General features: G+C 37.4%; 1 protein-coding gene across 2 annotated transcripts in view; it reads right to left on the bottom strand.

The window, feature by feature from the left end:
- Positions 1-16936, bottom strand: part of lama4.L (laminin subunit alpha 4 L homeolog) — an 84512-nt gene that overhangs the window by 55095 nt on the left and 12481 nt on the right. Inside the window, exons 2-4 of one of the 2 annotated variants that reach the window (XM_018263292.2) lie at positions 12542-12643; positions 5442-5569; positions 1841-1921 (exon numbers count right to left, since the gene is read on the bottom strand). In XM_018263292.2, the coding sequence (XP_018118781.1) occupies positions 1841-1921; positions 5442-5569; positions 12542-12643 (311 nt within the window). Of the gene's footprint in view, positions 1-1840; positions 1922-5441; positions 5570-11264; positions 11358-12541; positions 12644-16936 lie in introns of those variants that run through there. The other variant, XM_041562985.1, reaches the window with a different exon arrangement.

Below are 16936 nucleotides of genomic sequence, written 5' to 3'. Positions count from 1 at the left end.
AACGTAAAATGTCAGTGCCACTTAGTTTGCAGAGTTATCAATAGTTCAAGTAGAGGCATATTTATCAACATTCTAATTTTAGTGGTTTTAGAGGTTTTTGAAACCATGACTAAACTCACTTGGGCTCAGTAATTAGCTTTTTTCAGCCAGCAGCAGGTTGATCACCGAAAGCAAATATCTGATTGGTTGCTGTGGGTTACTGCCCAGGTGCTCATTTGCCCACTGTTAATAAATGAGCTTAATTTTCTCTAAAACCACAAATGTCATGAAATGCATTAAAAAATTACAAACTAGATGGTCAAAGAATCTGTGACCCTCATTTACAATTGTATTGATATGTTGCATTTTGTTTGTGAGCATGAATCTGCTTGGTGCAAACAATAAAGACATTTAAAAAAAATCAAAAAAAACTTACAAACTGAAAAAGCACTTAAGTGAAAAGTCACAAAAAAGTAGCAAAAACAGCATCAAAAACTCTAAAACCACGAATCAAAGAAAGAACATCAAGTTGTAAAAAGGGGACATCTGCCATTGACTTCTACAGGTTTTAAACTGAGAATTTGAATTTTCACACTTTTGAGACATAATACATCCTGAAAACGTCACACTTTTTTCCCCCACAACTTTTTTGTTTTTTTGGTGTCAAAAAATAAATAAATAATAAATTTACTGCATAGTGTACTGTATGTTTTTAACATGAAACTGAATGAAAAAATGTAAACAGCTCTTTTAGTGGATAGCTGACGTTTTACTGGCTAGGCTGGTAAAATACAGAATGAAAGTCAGGGATTTGTTAGTAGTCAGTAAGGGGCCATATTCCGTTTATCATTAGATTATAAATACATTGATAAGTTAAATAGATAAGCAGAATAGAATGGTAAGTCCTATATCCTGTCAAGGAAGTAGTGAGGTATTCATGGAAAGTACTGAACATTCCACTGTTCTTCTGTTAAGTACTACAGTTCCTTAACAGGTTCACAGTTGTCTTTCAGCATGTAATATGAATCTCTATTCATATTACATGCTGAAAGACAACTGTGAACGTGTTAAGGAACTGTAATATTTAACAGTTTATGTGCTACATGAAATATTTTTTTTGTTCCTAAGTGCAGTGCACTTAAGAAGTGTTTGCATGTTTTATTAGGGATACACCGAATCCACTATTTTGGATTTGGCCGAACCCTGAATCCTTCACGAAGGATTCGGCCGAATATCGAACCAAATGCTAATTTGCATATGCAAATTAAGGGCGGGAAGGGGAAAACATTTTTTACTTCCATGTTTTGTGACAAATAGTCACGTGATTTCCCTCTCCCTCCCTAATTTGCATATGCAAATTAGGATTCGGTTCGGCCGGGCAGAAGGATTCGGCCGAATACGAATCCTGCTGAAAAAGGCTGAATTCTGGCCGAATTCCGAACCGAATCCTGGATTCGGTGCATCCCTATGTTTTATATCTTGAACATATCCTGCCCTGCACAACTGTGTCTACCGTATTTCAAGGTTTTCGTGTAACAGAATGCTTTTTTACAGGGTTCTTATGGGTCCCACTCCTGTGGTACCTGTGGTACACTTATATTTTACCGATACCCAAATAAAATTAAGCAATACAAGGCAAAAGGTTCGCCCTGGAACAGTAACCCAAAGCATTGGTCCCCTGTTTAAAAGCAAGATTTTCGTTGACTGCTATGAGTTAATTTTCCTGAGTAAGCATATTGCCTTTTATTATACATGGAGGTAATGGTTTTATTTAAAATTTTGCACAGTACCCAAATACACAAAATGCAAAGAGAAGGAGAACATTTGTATATAAAACTATAAGTTGTATTTTCATGCTTACCTTTCACAGTTTGGCCCAGCATAATTGTCCTTGCAGATACAGCGCATAGAACCACTCTTGACACCGCAAGCAAGAGCAAAACTGGAGGCAAACATAATAAGAGATTTATTTATCATCACCAGAAAAGATTATTAAAAAGGATTGTCACTAGAGAGCAACTTCTTCTGCTCTGATTTTTTTTATCTATAAAGCAGGAACCAGTTTCCTAGTGGTCTTAGGGGTTTATATAATAAAAGATGCATAGTTTGCTACTGTTCTAGTGACCCATAGTCCACCAATCAGCAGGTAAAAAACGTCAGCTAATTTAAAACAAAAAACTGTACTGACTGATATCAAACTTGGCTCAAGCTTTGCTCCTTTTAAAATATCACCCCCCTTAATATATGAATTTATTATACTTTAATATATATATATATATATATATCCTAGTGGTGGCAAGCATTTATTTCCATTGGAGGGTGATAACCAAAACTGCACGAGAGCAGCATATTTTGTTTCAGAAGAGCACAACATCCCATGTCAAAGGCCATACAGAATTTACAATCACCATGATAAGGTTACTACTGTTTAAGAAAAATATAGTTTTCCTATCTCTGTTCTCTTTCTTTCCTATTAACAACAATGACATCCGCTCTTCTATTTACTAGCCAGGTGGCCATCCTGATGCATGCTTGAGTGTTAAACTGGCATGTTAACCTGCTGATGTTTCATTATATATAAACAATTGAAAAAAGAATTTGTGCCACTCCGGATTCCTGGCGGAATGGACAAACCAATTCACTTAATGCAGCTGCTGAACACAGTTTTGTTATTTTGCTCACCACTGTTTATTTAGAATCACTAGAACAATATCCATTTAACAAATAAATAGTTACGGGCTATGATTCTCTTTTATTGTCTTCTTTTTCAACTTCCTCTTACTTAAAGGGGAACTATTGTGAAAATGAAAATTGAATATAAGCTTCATCATACTGAAATAAGAAACTTTCTAAATACAAACAATTACAAATTCTGTACTGTTCCTGAATCAAGTTCATCTTCACTATTCCTCTCTCAGCATCTGTTTCTCTTCATTCTGTCTTCATTCAGGAGTTGGGTGTCAGATGAACGACCCAATATATAGTAATATATATATTATAGGGGGATCCTTTTGCCTAGAAGATGTATTAGAGTTCACTCTATTAAAATAACCAGAAATCCTGTCTCTCAGGCAGAATTTGTGCAAAAGGCAGTTATTTTGTTAGATTTTGTTTGTACTGGAATCCTTTATTTGAGTGAGCTCTAATACATCTTCTAGGCAAAAGAAGCCCCCCCTATAAGGTATAGTGGATCATTCACCTGACACCCAACTGCTTCATGAAGACAGAATGAAGAGAAACAGATGCCGAGAAAGGAATAATGAATATTATTATTATGATTGTTTCAGAAACAACACAGAAATTTTAACTGATTGTATTTGCAAAGTTTCTAATTTCAGTATAGGGAAACATATTACATTTTCATTTTTGTGATAGTAGTTCCCCATTAAACTTTCTGCTGCTAACACATTTACAGTTCCACTCAAAGTGCACATTCCATTCTTTACCTGAGGCCTATTATTCATTCAGGAACTACTGTAAATGTTACTGCCCAAATGGTAACAAGAGATTTATCTCCTTTCAAGGTAAAGAACATGTAAAATTAGGAAAGAGAAGGAGAGATATAGAGAAACTTTTGAATAAAAGAGAGGTTTGGTGGATGTTCATTTTAGAAACAGAGCAACCAGCATATTAGAATAAAGATTATAAAATATTATACAGGCAGATAGGGGGTACTTGGATTCATTTTTCATAAAAAAATGTCTTGCTATAATAAAAATTGTAAATATGTTCAATATGGTGAAATGGATATAAAATAGGTGAAAATGCTACACCTTCTTTCAATTTACCCAGATAAAGTAAAACTGTGATACTACATAATGTATTTTGAGGTGAAAAATGTCTCTAAGATATCCCTTTAATATGGTGTTTAGTGTTGTCTATAAAGTTGGGATTTTTGTACACTGAGATTATACTCTGAGGAAGTGACTGTTGCAGGTTATGAAATGCATCAGTAGTTATTAATTTTTGCACAATGCCATTGCTGACAGCTTTTTAAAGAGATGAAATAAAGGAAGATAATGTTTTAATATTATTTAGAGAAGTGCTGTGTCAATCCTCAGTCTTGAGAAATAGATACCAAATGAGTAAGATCTGGGAAATTTCCTTTACCAGCCACGTGTTCAAATTTTTACATCAGTGTCCAAAGCCATAATATTTCAGTGCTGGGTTATGGTAATCAAGGATCGGCAACTTCTGGCATTGTATGATGAGAAAGGACATCTGGTGTAATCAGGAGAGATTGTTGCATCTGTCTCTTCAAAATATAAGCTAATAAGAATTCCGTTCATGGGAACTACACAAAAATAAATGTTCCCACCACAGCAGGGATGAGATCATGTATTCTGCTTCATTCTACTTCCCCCCAGAGGAAAAAATAAACTCTCAGTCATCTCAACAGCAAAAACAATCAATGCTAATCATACTTTAAATACGTACAAATTTGAAGTCAAAGAAGCATTTTAACAACTAGCAAATTAGCCTTATGGCTAGACAAGCCGGGTTAAAATATAATATTGAGGCATATATCTAGCAAGTATTGTAATAACAACAGTGAAGCAGACCAGAAAAAGTACTTGGGATATATGTCTCTTAAAATTAAATTACATTCATAACTGGAGGTTTCAACCCAAAAACTGAAACAACTATCTGTGAGTGAATTTTTGGTGATGTCATTTAATATAGTGCTTTAAAAAGTTGTTATGCAGCATTAACCTAAGGAATTAAAAATGGGACATGCTAATTTATCAAATGTAACCGGTTTGTAATACAGTAGCTATGGGGCAAATTTACTAAGCGGCGAAAATTCGCCAGCGACGGCTTCACAGGCAGGGCAACACTTCGCCAGGTGAAAACTCGCTCAGACAACGCTAATTCACTAACATGCGAAGTTGTTTCCAGGGCGCCAAACGCTGGCGTAGTTGCGCTAGCGTTAGTTTGGCAAGCAGAGCGAACTTGCACTAGCGTTGGTTAATTTGCATATGGCGGGAAGTTAAAGTTGAATGGACATATATGTTGCAGCAAATACATTACATTACACAAGCCCAGGGAAGCTTTACGCTCTTTTGCAGCCTATCACCCAGAAAAAAGGAAAAAGACTCCAGTGTTTTTTTCAACTAAATTTTGAGGAAGTCCTATCTACTCTATTGCACTTCGCCTAGTCTGAGGTGGTGAGGGCAAGTCTGGCAGAAGAGCTAACGTTCAGTAAAATCCGCATCTTAGTGAATTTGCACAGTTACGTCCCTTCGCCAGAGCGCAACTTTGCCTGGCGATTGAGTGCGAATGAGCGCCAGTGTCAATCTCTTTAGCTAAAGAAGTTATGCCTGTGCCCATTAGTAAATTTGCCCCCCATGTTTTATTGCAAACATCATTTACTAGAATAATGGCAAAAGCCATGGATACATGGGTAGCAGTGCCATCAATATGAAATCTTAACATTTAAACAGTTTCTGATTAACACATACTTGTTAGGACTAAATGGTAGAGGGCAAGGACATGGCACACAAGATTTGGGTACTCCTCGGACCACATTTCCTAGGTAACCTGGTGGGCATCTTTCACAGTGTTCCCCTGTTGTATTCCTTTGACAATCCTGTGGAGAAAAACAACAAAGGCATTTAATTTTACACTCGCCTTTAGAAAAATATATATCTGATTGCTTGCTTTTGATATCAGTATCAATGTAGATAGGCACTGCTATAGTTCATGTATGGCTTGCAGTTATTTAAAAAAATAATTTTTGTCAGTTACCATTCATAAGTAATTTAATCTGAAAATAATATGAGAATTTCAAAAAAGTACTGGGCCATTTCAAATACAAATTGTTCTGGGATTTTTAATTTAAAAATTGTATTTCAGGAGTACCCACAGGGTATTTTTTTTTGTATTACATTGGCTGTTATAGCTAATAAGGGATAACTTGGCCTTTACTCTTTGTCTGGTACCAGTTTGGCAAAGGATGGTATGAACATCTCAGCTTGTAATAAACAGCACACAATCACACAAAAATGGCCATAAATTTAAAGGGGTTGTTCACCTTTAAATTAACTTTTAGTGTGATGTAGAAAGGGATATTTCATTTTTTACTCTTTGTTTTTTGAGTTATTTCAGCTTTTTATTCAGTAGCTGTCCAGTCTGCAATTTAAGCAATCTGGTTGCTAGGGTCTGGTTGCAACCTTGCAGTGATTTGAATAAGAGACAGGAATAAAATAATAAAATGTATCAACAATAAATCTGTAGCCTTACAGAGCATTTGTTTTTTATATGGGATCAGAGACCCCCATTTGAAAGTTGGACATAGTCAGACGAAAAAGCCAAATAACTAAGAAACTATAAAAATTAATAATGAATTGAAAAGTTGCTTAGAATCAGCCATTCTATAACATACTTAAAGGTAACTTAAGGTGAACCACCTCTTTAAGGCTTGAGCAGCCCATGTACTGTAGCAATATTTTAATATTGCATGAATCATTCCACAGTCAAATACATATTGTATATTGTATATACTCTACAGAGCGTACACTGCAGAAAATAGATTTTAATACATTTTTAATCAATTAACCAAAAACCGAAGTAGAGCACTCATCACCACACAATGGTTTAAAGTACCATTAGAGATAACACATACAAAAGTCACTGCTCAGATAATAATACCAACAACTTTTTTTTACTGGTTAATTTCAAAATAATATGCCTAGTTGTAGCCTTAACTGTTTTCGTTATATTAACAGGGGATATGCCGAAGTCCAGTTCTGCAAAGTTTTTGCCAAATTAATTCTGTGAATTTTCCTAAGGCCCCACAATTTATATCTGCTTTTATTTCCTCTTGTTCAGAGCAGGACATTTCACTATATTGAGGATTTATCCACTTTAAACAGGATGGGATGTAATTTTTGGGTCCTAACCACAGTTTTAAAATTAGTGGGTTACACAATACCCAATATCTTCCATAATGCCTTCATAACAGGACTCACTTAAAATACGCAGAAGTACCAGAAGTGGTGCAAATGTTAGAACCCATGCAATGGTGCAAACTCCTTCCTCACTGCTCATCCTCCATATAGCTCTGCTCTGTGCAAGGCTGGCAGGAAAAATTATGTTGCCAGCCTGTGGGTTCTAAATGGCATGTAGACAAATACAAGATTCCTCTACACTCAACCCATTATCAATATATTTAAGACAGAGACATTTTGTGCATACTGCTACTGAAAAATGCCTTACACTTATAAAATGTATAATGAAACCATAGAATTCTTAATGAATCAAATGAAAATTGAGCATAGGACTGGCCAGATATGGGATGACTTTGACGTAGTTGGCCAGCTTAAATATATTGCAATATATGGACAAACAATCCCTGTTTTGTTTAAAGGGTAAGGCATTTTTCAGTAGCAGTATGCACAAAATGTCTCTGTCTTAAATATATTGATAATGGGTTGAGTGCAGAGGAATCTTGTATTTGTCTATATGTATTTTGGGGTCACACCCTCATTGCACCCCCGCCTAATGATTTTAAAAACTAGTGGTGAGCACAACTTTCCCTTGTTTGTTATAGTTCTACAGGAGCAGTGACCAGCTCCATGTTGTAGCTCCCACCCCCTCCAACTTTCATCAGGTGATCCCACTGGTGTCTAATAAAAGGGCAGCCAAGTTTGGGAGTTTTACTTTGAAAGCAGCTAGTAAGTTGCAGGTAAAACGTATTCGTCCCTTTTATAAAATGTATAATGAAACCATAGAATTCTTAATGAATCAAATGAAAATTGAGCATAGGACTGACCAGATATGGGATGACTTTGACGTAGTTGGCCAGCTTAAATATATTGCAATATATGGACAAACAATCCCTGTTTTGTTTAAAGGGTAAGGCATTTCTCAGTAGCAGTATGCACAAAATGTCGCTGTCTTAAATATATTGATAATGGGTTGAGTGCAGAGGAATCTTGTATTTGTCTATATGTATTTTGTGGTCACACCCTTATTGCACCCCCGCCTAATGGTTTTAAAAACTAGTGGTGAGCACAACTTTCCCTTGTTTGTTATAGTTCTAAATGGCATGCACACTAAGGTATTGCAAGGCTGTCTTACAGCAAAATTCAGCAGTCTCCTGTGCAAGGGAATCCTGTACTGACTTAGGTTGGCAATGCATATAGGGCTCCCACTATTTCTTAAGAGTTGTGTGCTAGTAGGAGGCATGTGATTTGCTGTCAGGTGCAAATCTTTATACTTCTGAAATGGAATACAAATACTAAGGAACAAGATGCACTGTAGGAAAAATCAGGAATCCCTCTTAAACCAACAACCATATTTTTTGTTTCCATTGAATATGGGCACATTTGTTTATATACTTTTATTTTGATGCATTTCAGATTCTTGTTCAGCAACTGATGGGTTACTGGCGTGCCTATGGATTTCTGTTTTGTTTGATCATTCCAGCTGTTAACACACATAATGCAACCCGCAACTTCCACTGACAAACCACCAGTATGAAGTAAAGCGCCAACAACTTAATGTGGTTAGAAAATTTGTATAGCCACCACCACACAAAAACACACAAAGGGACACATAAATGAAATCATGCTGGGTGGGGGACTACAACAGTTTATGGTTTATATAAGACTGACTGTAGCCTAGTACAATGAAGGTTGTCTATATAGCATAAGAATGTAAAGATAATATTTTGCTTGCTGAATTTTTTTTTTTTGTAATCTTTTATTTTCTTTTTCAAAAAGGTATGCAATTACACGGCATTCAATATTTTCATATATGGGGAGGGGGATGTTAGTATGGGGGAACAAAACTTGCAGTATTGTATATTTCTTGCCAGCATTGTTGCCTATTACTTCTGATGTAATTATTTCTCCTGCCGTCTCTCATGATCTTTTGTACATGCTCCAAGGAGTCTTAGATTTCAGCATGTTTGTCTGCTTTATCTGCCAATAAAGCTGTTAGATATAACAGGTTCTGTGTCAGATTGATTTTTTTACACTATACTATGGGGGTCTATGGTCACTTGTAACCAATGCTTTGCTAGACTAATTCTTGCCACAGCTAGGATTTGGCCCATTAATATATTTTGAAGTTCTGGATGGGAGGGCCGATAATGCTATTCAAGCCTTGGGGGTAATGGGCTTATTGAATACCTTCCCTAATATTTGACAGATCTCTTTCCAATATGTTACTGCCATAGGGCATGTCCACTATATGTATTTATAGTCTCCCGTCTCTGTGCACCCTCAAAGCAGGAGCTAGAAGTGGAGGGATCAAATCTATTTTTCCTAACTGAGGTAATATACCAGTGCATCATGACCTTATATGCTGACTCTTTTATGGCAGAATTTTGGAGTACAAAACAATCATGGTGCTGGAAAGGGGCTGCAGCCTTGCAGTTCTGGGATCCTAGATTTAATTCCAGCCATGGCACTAACCTGAGTTTATATGTCCTCCCTGTGCTTATGTGGGTTTCTTGTGTGTTCTTTAGTTTCCTCGCATACTTTACACACACAAAGGCAGGCTAACTGGCTCCTGGTAAAACTGACTCAAGTGTGTGTGTGATAGAGACCTTAGATTGTAACCTCCATTGGGGCAGGGACAGATGCGAAAAATGTATAATCTCTGTAATAATCTATTAGTGCCATATAAAATGTAGATTTACCAAAAAATGTACCCACAAATTAGTACAAAGCTACAATCACTAATCTAATTGTGGATTTTTTTGGTAAACAGCAAAAAAATATTGTATATGTGTTATGTAAGCTATTTTGTAATGTTTGCTAAAGTCCTGTGCCTTGCAATACCAAAACTGGTGCCCCATTCTATTAGTACTTGCAGAGTGGCATTATATGGTAAAAAATTAAATAAAAAATCCACTGTAGTGAGTGAGAAGTGATATCAGGTATCCAATGATGCTTCTCTTTGGGTAAAATGATACATATGAATTTATAATTAGTAAATGATTTATTAATGAATATAGAATGACAATTGACAGTTTTTATTATAGGGGAACAATCGTGAAAATTAAAATTTTATATAAGCTTCATTATATTGAGATAAGACATTTTCTAAATATAATCAGTTAAACATTCTGGCCCATTTATGAAATAGTCAAGTTTCTCTTCAGTATCCTACTCTCAGCATCAGCTGCCATAAAAGTGGTAATAAAAGGGTTTCAGTTATAGGATGTGTATGATGGTTAGCATCTATGTGCCCCCCCCCCCCACCCAGCCTTCCCTCATGAATATGCAGCAGGCGACCACAGGTTTCTCTTTCTGAAACAATTTATCAATGTTAGAAGGCAGGGTGCAAAGTGCAAAATCATGGCAGATTGTGCCTGTTTTTTGTACTATGCACCCTGCCTTCTGCATTGTAAATACTGTATATGTCGTACTTCTATGCAGAGTATAACTTTTTCATTGAAATCAGTATCGCCCAGGATAAACACTTAAGGAATATATAGAGACACACATACAAACACACACACGTACAGTAACACACACACACACACACACACACATACAGACAGATACACAGACACAGTGACACACATACAGACAGATACACATACACAGTGACAACCTTACAGACAGATACACACACACACACACACACACACAGTGACACACATACAGACAGATACACACACAGTGACACACATACAGACAGATACACACTGTAGAAGCTGGGGGGGATATATTGTAGATGACCGGTATATATCCCCATTCTTTAGGTTTTAAAACTTCCTCTTTAAGAGACACCATGGGGTTAACCAGCCAAAGGTGGGCTGGACATCCAAGGGGTGTTTAATGGAGGTGAGTAGCAGGTGAAAGGGGTGGAAGTTTTTTCACGTGTGGTAACTCACTGCTGAGTTGAACAGAGAATGCTGTCTCTCTAAAGACTGGATGTTATAGGTTTGGCAAGTAAGCTATTCTTATTTTGGACTTATATACTGCTGAAGTGAAGCTGTTTTGTTTTTCTGTACCACTGCTTACTGCTGAAAGCTTAACTTGAGTTGAGAAAAATAAACAGACTGTTTACCTTCAATCTGGAGTGGCCTGCATGTCTGGTGAAAAAATCCCGCTGTGATCCCCCAAACTTCACAACACACACACATACAGACAGATACAAACACAGTGACACACATTGTACATACAGATACACACACACACAGTGACACACATACAGACAGATCCACACACTCACACAGTAACTCACACACTCGATCTGTAACTGACACAGCTGCAGCCTCCCTAAATCCAACTCTCCCCCAAGCCAAGCGCAAAGCAGTTACTCACAGAACATCAGACGCACACACAGTTCCAGCAAAAACAGCATGTAACAGGCAGGCCACCGCCTTGATGAACAGCACCGGGATCCAGCCCAGGTTTGGCAGCAGCATAGAAGGGGGATGGAGCCATGCTTCCACTTGTTTACCGGCACCCCCCTCCCCCCCCGCACTCCCCCCTCCCCCCCCGCACTACACTAAACTCCAGTCACGGGCAGTCGGGCCAACATCGCACCCCCATTTGCGGTTTGCGAGCGAGTCCGGGTTGAGCTCTTCTTCCTGCTCTCCCTGCCCACCACCTTGCACTGCTGGCTTCTGGCCTCCCTTTTTATAGACGCACGCCTGCTCATCACACCCCTTTTGTGACATCATCGACTGGCGGGTCGGGCGCAGGTCTATAAAAGGAATCTAGAAGTTGGGCGTGGGCTGAGGGAGGGCGGGTTAGGGTCCAGTGCGGGTCGGATTTTACCCGACACTCAATTAACTAGTAAACGTGCAATACTGTGAGTTAGGAAGCCAACCACTTCAATAGGTGGTTTTGATTAGTTTAGCTTAATTTAGCTTTATTAATAGGCAATGAATGAATGCTCAAAACTTGCTAAAAGTAAAACCAGTGCTGCTGATCACTTGGGAATAGACTTCAATTAACTTGAATTCATTAATCCCTTGATCCACCCTATGCATTTTGCACTCACGGTTGTAGTTGGTGCATACTGTAGATGTGATTTGCAGTGATCTTGACAGTTGGTGTGGCACTGCTATATTGCCATTCAAAGAAATAACCCACAAAGATCATTGTGAGCTGAGTGATCACATAAAAGGAACTGAGCAGGTGGTGCAATCTTATGTCTTGTCATTTTACCAGACTGAATGAAATTTTATTCAATCAATCAATCAATCAATCAATCAATCAATCAATACTTTTCATAGATGCCACCACACCAAGTATGATGGTTAATTAGTTTGTGCAATTGTTTAACCATATTCCTCTGAGCTTGCTTTAATCAGTCACAGGCAGATCTTTTCTATATTTACAATGGTCTTGTAGACACCATATTGTAGACTTTTTTAGAACCTAAGCACAGCAATTCTCACCATTGCTTTGTATAATTCTACAATATAAATGATGGCAGGGGTCAGTTTCTGAAGTTATTAATGTATCGTTCTTGAAAAAAAACTGAGAAAGAGGGTCCTGGGAAGCAAACCCAGTTTTGCTCTAGGATCCACCAACATTTTTAATATCAAATCACTAAAAACAAAAAGATCTGAGATGTAACATGAACTTACCAGACATTCTCCAGATCCATCCAAGCACTTCTGTGAGTTTCCATTGCAATTACAGGGTAAACATTCTCCGGAAACTGAATAATAAAATCCCAAATGACATCGCTGAAAAGCAATAAATAAATAAAAAATCACGAGGATGCAAATTCATAAATATGAAAGCAGCCAGAATTGAACAAATTATGATTAAACTGGGGCCCCTATCTGCTGCAGAAACATGCTAGTCTTTTGAGTCGATTGATCAAACAATGACAATAGATAATCATGTTAAAAACAGGTCGGGGGTTACAAAATATACTTGACTAGTAGTTAAGAAAGCATAGGATATAAAGGTACAGAGCTCAACAAATCAGGTGCAGAGTAGACGAGGAAGAATAAATGGGGCAAAAGTAATATGAGGCTTTAAGGATAGGACTACACAGAAGTTTTCGGCGTCAAATCGCATGCGACAGAAATAAGGTAAGAGATAGAAATGTGGGATGAAGTTGCATCATTGACCCGACGCGACACGACCGTTGGATGCAGATGCAGCGTCTGCATCCGACAGTCGTGTCGTGTCGGATCAACGCTGCGACTTCATCCGACAATGCATTCACTTACCTTATTTCTGTCGCATGCAATTTGACGCTGGCATTTACCAACCATGCATTGATTTGAATAATAGACTGGAATATGAATGAATAGAGGGACTGAAGAGAAAGCTGAATAATAAAAAGTAGCAATAAAAATACATTTGAAGCCTTGTTTTTAGATGAGGTCAGTGACCCCCATTTGAAAGCTGGAAAGAGTCAGAAGAAAACGGCAAAATTTAAAAACTATAAAAATGAAATGATGGAGATCAATTGAAAAGTTGATTAGAATTAGTAATTCTAAAACTTACTAAAAGTTAACTTGAAGTTGAACCACCCCTTTAATTCACAGCAATCATTAGACTAAGGGGCAGATTTATCAAGGGTCGAACTGAAAATTCGAAGTCAAAAATTAGAATTTCAAGCTATTTTTCTGTACTTCGACTACGGAACAGTCTAATTTGAAAAACACTCGAAATTTATCATGTACGGTCTCTTTAAAACTTCAGCTTTGACCATTCGCCATATAAAACCTGCCGAATTGCTGTTTTAGCCTATGGGGGACCTCCTAGAACCTATTTGGAGTCAATTGATACAGCCTATTCACCCGCAGAAAAAAACTTTGATTTTGTAAATACATTTCGGTTGGTCTTTTTCAAAAAAACTCCCATTACTTCTAAATTCGACCCTTGATAAATCTGGCCCTAAATGTGTTTTTTGTTTTACTAGGAACCTCTGGTACATCATATTTACTTAAACATACTGATTGCATCATGTCTGTAAAGTAACTTTTGCTTGCCAAGAGTAGCCAAGGGTAATGTACAGTTACAGATAGTCTTTCATTTGATATCAGTAAACGCAGACTTATTACAAACTATTTTGATATGTAAGAGAGCTTTCATGTGACTATATGCTACAAACAGGTCTGGACTGGTCTGCCACAGGATCTCCCAAAGTGCCCCGGCTAAGAACAATTCAAATCAGGCTGTATTTCCACCATAGGCCTTTATAACACCTACAGCATTTAGCACTATCTTCATCTACATCTTATATTTTAGAATTACTAACTTCATCACATTTTTGTTTCAAAATGGCATATTTGTAGATCTTGCTGAGTAATAATTGCTATACCTTCATACCTCACATATAAAAGAATGATTTGCTTTATGCAGAATATTTCAGGCGCAGCAACCCCTTGCCTTGGAGTCCAAATAATGAATATGCTTGATAAATGATAAACCACAAGATTAAAAGTTTGAATGAAATGGAAGCACCCAGTCTTGTTGCAGTGAGAATATTACAGCATGTTGTCTTAGGGGGTTCTTAGTTATTTTAATGATAAATAAGTCAAAATCGTGGATGGGAGTTTGGTCTATTAAGAAAATGAGATAAAATCGGTATATTAGTAAATAACCCCCTTAATGTACTGCCACATTCATGCCTTCCTCTGCAATTTGCATTTTAGAAAGCTTGAACAAAAATGACTGGCTGTAAATATAAGGTATTCTGGCTAGCACATGGGTTATTCATGAACGATTCATGGCTTATTATCTGCCTTGCCCTATGGTCACATTCTACAGTATCTGCTTCAGTCTACTGATGCTAGGTTTGACCACAGCTTGCTTCCTTTTTAAAATAATTTCTATAAAAACACAAGGTAAAGTGACCTAGCTTGTATACAAAAAATCTGAAAACACAGTAATAGAGAGCAGCTTCATCTGATAAATTTGTTATAGTTTTAACTTTACCAGCTTCTAAGTAATTATGCTTCTACCTACCCATACAATTAATCTTATTGGCTTTCAGATAAATCAATGTGTTTGCTCTAAATACAAATGGAAACTTTTGCAGCAATAACAGTATGTAAGTTTATAAATACAATTCACTACTTTTCCATATATAGTAAGACAAAGGTTTCATTTGGATCCTTTAGTATTCTGTATGTGACACTGACATTTTGGAATGTACTGCTGAGAGGTTTATCTCCAGGGCAGCTCAGTTTATGGATACATGTAACTAACACTTTGCAAGACAGTCAGCCACTGAAAGCTTAACCATGTCAATTGCAAAGCAACATATGAAGATTAGTGTATTTAGTTTAGCACTGATAAAACTTATTTAATAACCTTTTTTACAACCAGGCAGTACATAATTAGAGAAACAATAGAATACCTCCATCTTGCTACTGCTAAGCATACTATTTCATTTGTGGAAAGCTTGCTATGTTAAATACTACTGGGGTTTTGTAAGTACATGGGCTAAATGTTAAAAAAAATTGAATTTTTTGCATTTAGACTTAAGGTATGAAGATCCAAGTAACAGAAAGATCCATTATGCGGAAAACCCAATACTCCGAGCATTCTGGATAACAGATCCCATACCTGTATAAAAAGTTACTAATACTAGGCTGTATGAAGAAGGTGCCTTCTGTATAGCTCATCTCTGGTGTCACAGTGCACCAGTAACTTCTGAAAAAATAGACATTCTTATCATAACCAATGCTTTTAAATGATGTTTCTAGAAGAGTTTTACATGTGTTGCTCTGCATTTTTCAAGATGAATTAGAATTAACAGTAAATATATCTAATATAAAACTGAAAATGATTTTTGATTGGAATTATTGTAAAACACCCACACACAGCGAATATCTCTGCTGGTAGAGCATATGTTGAATTATTTGTCTCTGACAGCTGATTTTCATTAACGATCTGCATGGGAAACTACCATATTCCTAGCTGAAACATATGTGGCTTCGATTTCCAGTGTCCACTTTAAATTTAACTCTGTAATTTCTGCAAAAGAAAACAGTGTAACTAATCTCAGGGGCTCAGTTACACAGCATTGGAAATAAAACATACTTGCCCTGTGACCCCAGCATTCGTCTGCACAGCATATATAATGTGTGCATGTATCTTTATATATGTACGTATATACAACGTTGAACAATTAAAACAGCCAATATTTAAGAAATGAATGTAAATTGCAAAAATGTTCAAAAACGCAAATTATATTACATTGTATTTACATTACATGGATATTCTTCGGTTTAGCTACTTTTTAAACACTAATAAAAATGTGGATATTTTGTGACTGTATGTATGGGATCCATTATCCAGAAACCCATGTTCTAGAAAGCTCAGAAATAAAGGAATGTTATTTGACAAAATGTTTTTTTGGCTTTAACTGATTTATTTGGATTACCAATAGACAGAGCCGGGCCAACCCAGCCAGGCGCCCTAGGCAACCTGGCCGGGCACGGCGCCGGCTGAGTGCGTGCTTGGGTGCGCATGTGCGAAACCGTGCTCTGGTGCGCATGCGCAAAAGTGCGCTCGAGCGTGGATGTACAAAAGTACGCTCACACATGCGCAGAAGCGCATTATTACAAAAAAATATTCGTGGCAGTCGGGGAGAGATGGGACCGGACAATGGGGTAGGCATCAGAGCAGGTACGTGCCTGGCGCCCCCCTAGCTTTGCGCCATAGGCACGTGCCTACTCTGCCTACCCCTAGTTCCGGCCCTGCCAATAGATCTGTTATCCAGACAACCTTAGGTCCCAAGCATCTATAGAAACTGATGTATCAACTCTTATTTTCACTGTAACTTGTACCAGAATGAGCATAGTTCTGTGTGACTTTCACTGGCTGGAATGCAACAAAGGGTTGAATAACAAAACATTCTTCATGACTGGGGAAAGACTTTGGGGTTGATTAAGCTACTTATGAGACTGGCAGGTATGCTAATATACAATCAGTAGATTTTTCATTATACAGGTATGGGACCTGTTATCCAGAATGCTCGGGACCTGGAGTTTTCCTGATAATGGATCTTT

Source organism: Xenopus laevis, chromosome 5L, assembly GCF_017654675.1.
Source record: "Xenopus laevis strain J_2021 chromosome 5L, Xenopus_laevis_v10.1, whole genome shotgun sequence".
In the NCBI taxonomy this organism is placed as follows: domain Eukaryota; kingdom Metazoa; phylum Chordata; class Amphibia; order Anura; family Pipidae; genus Xenopus; species Xenopus laevis.
This window is presented reverse-complemented; position numbering and strand designations above follow the sequence as displayed.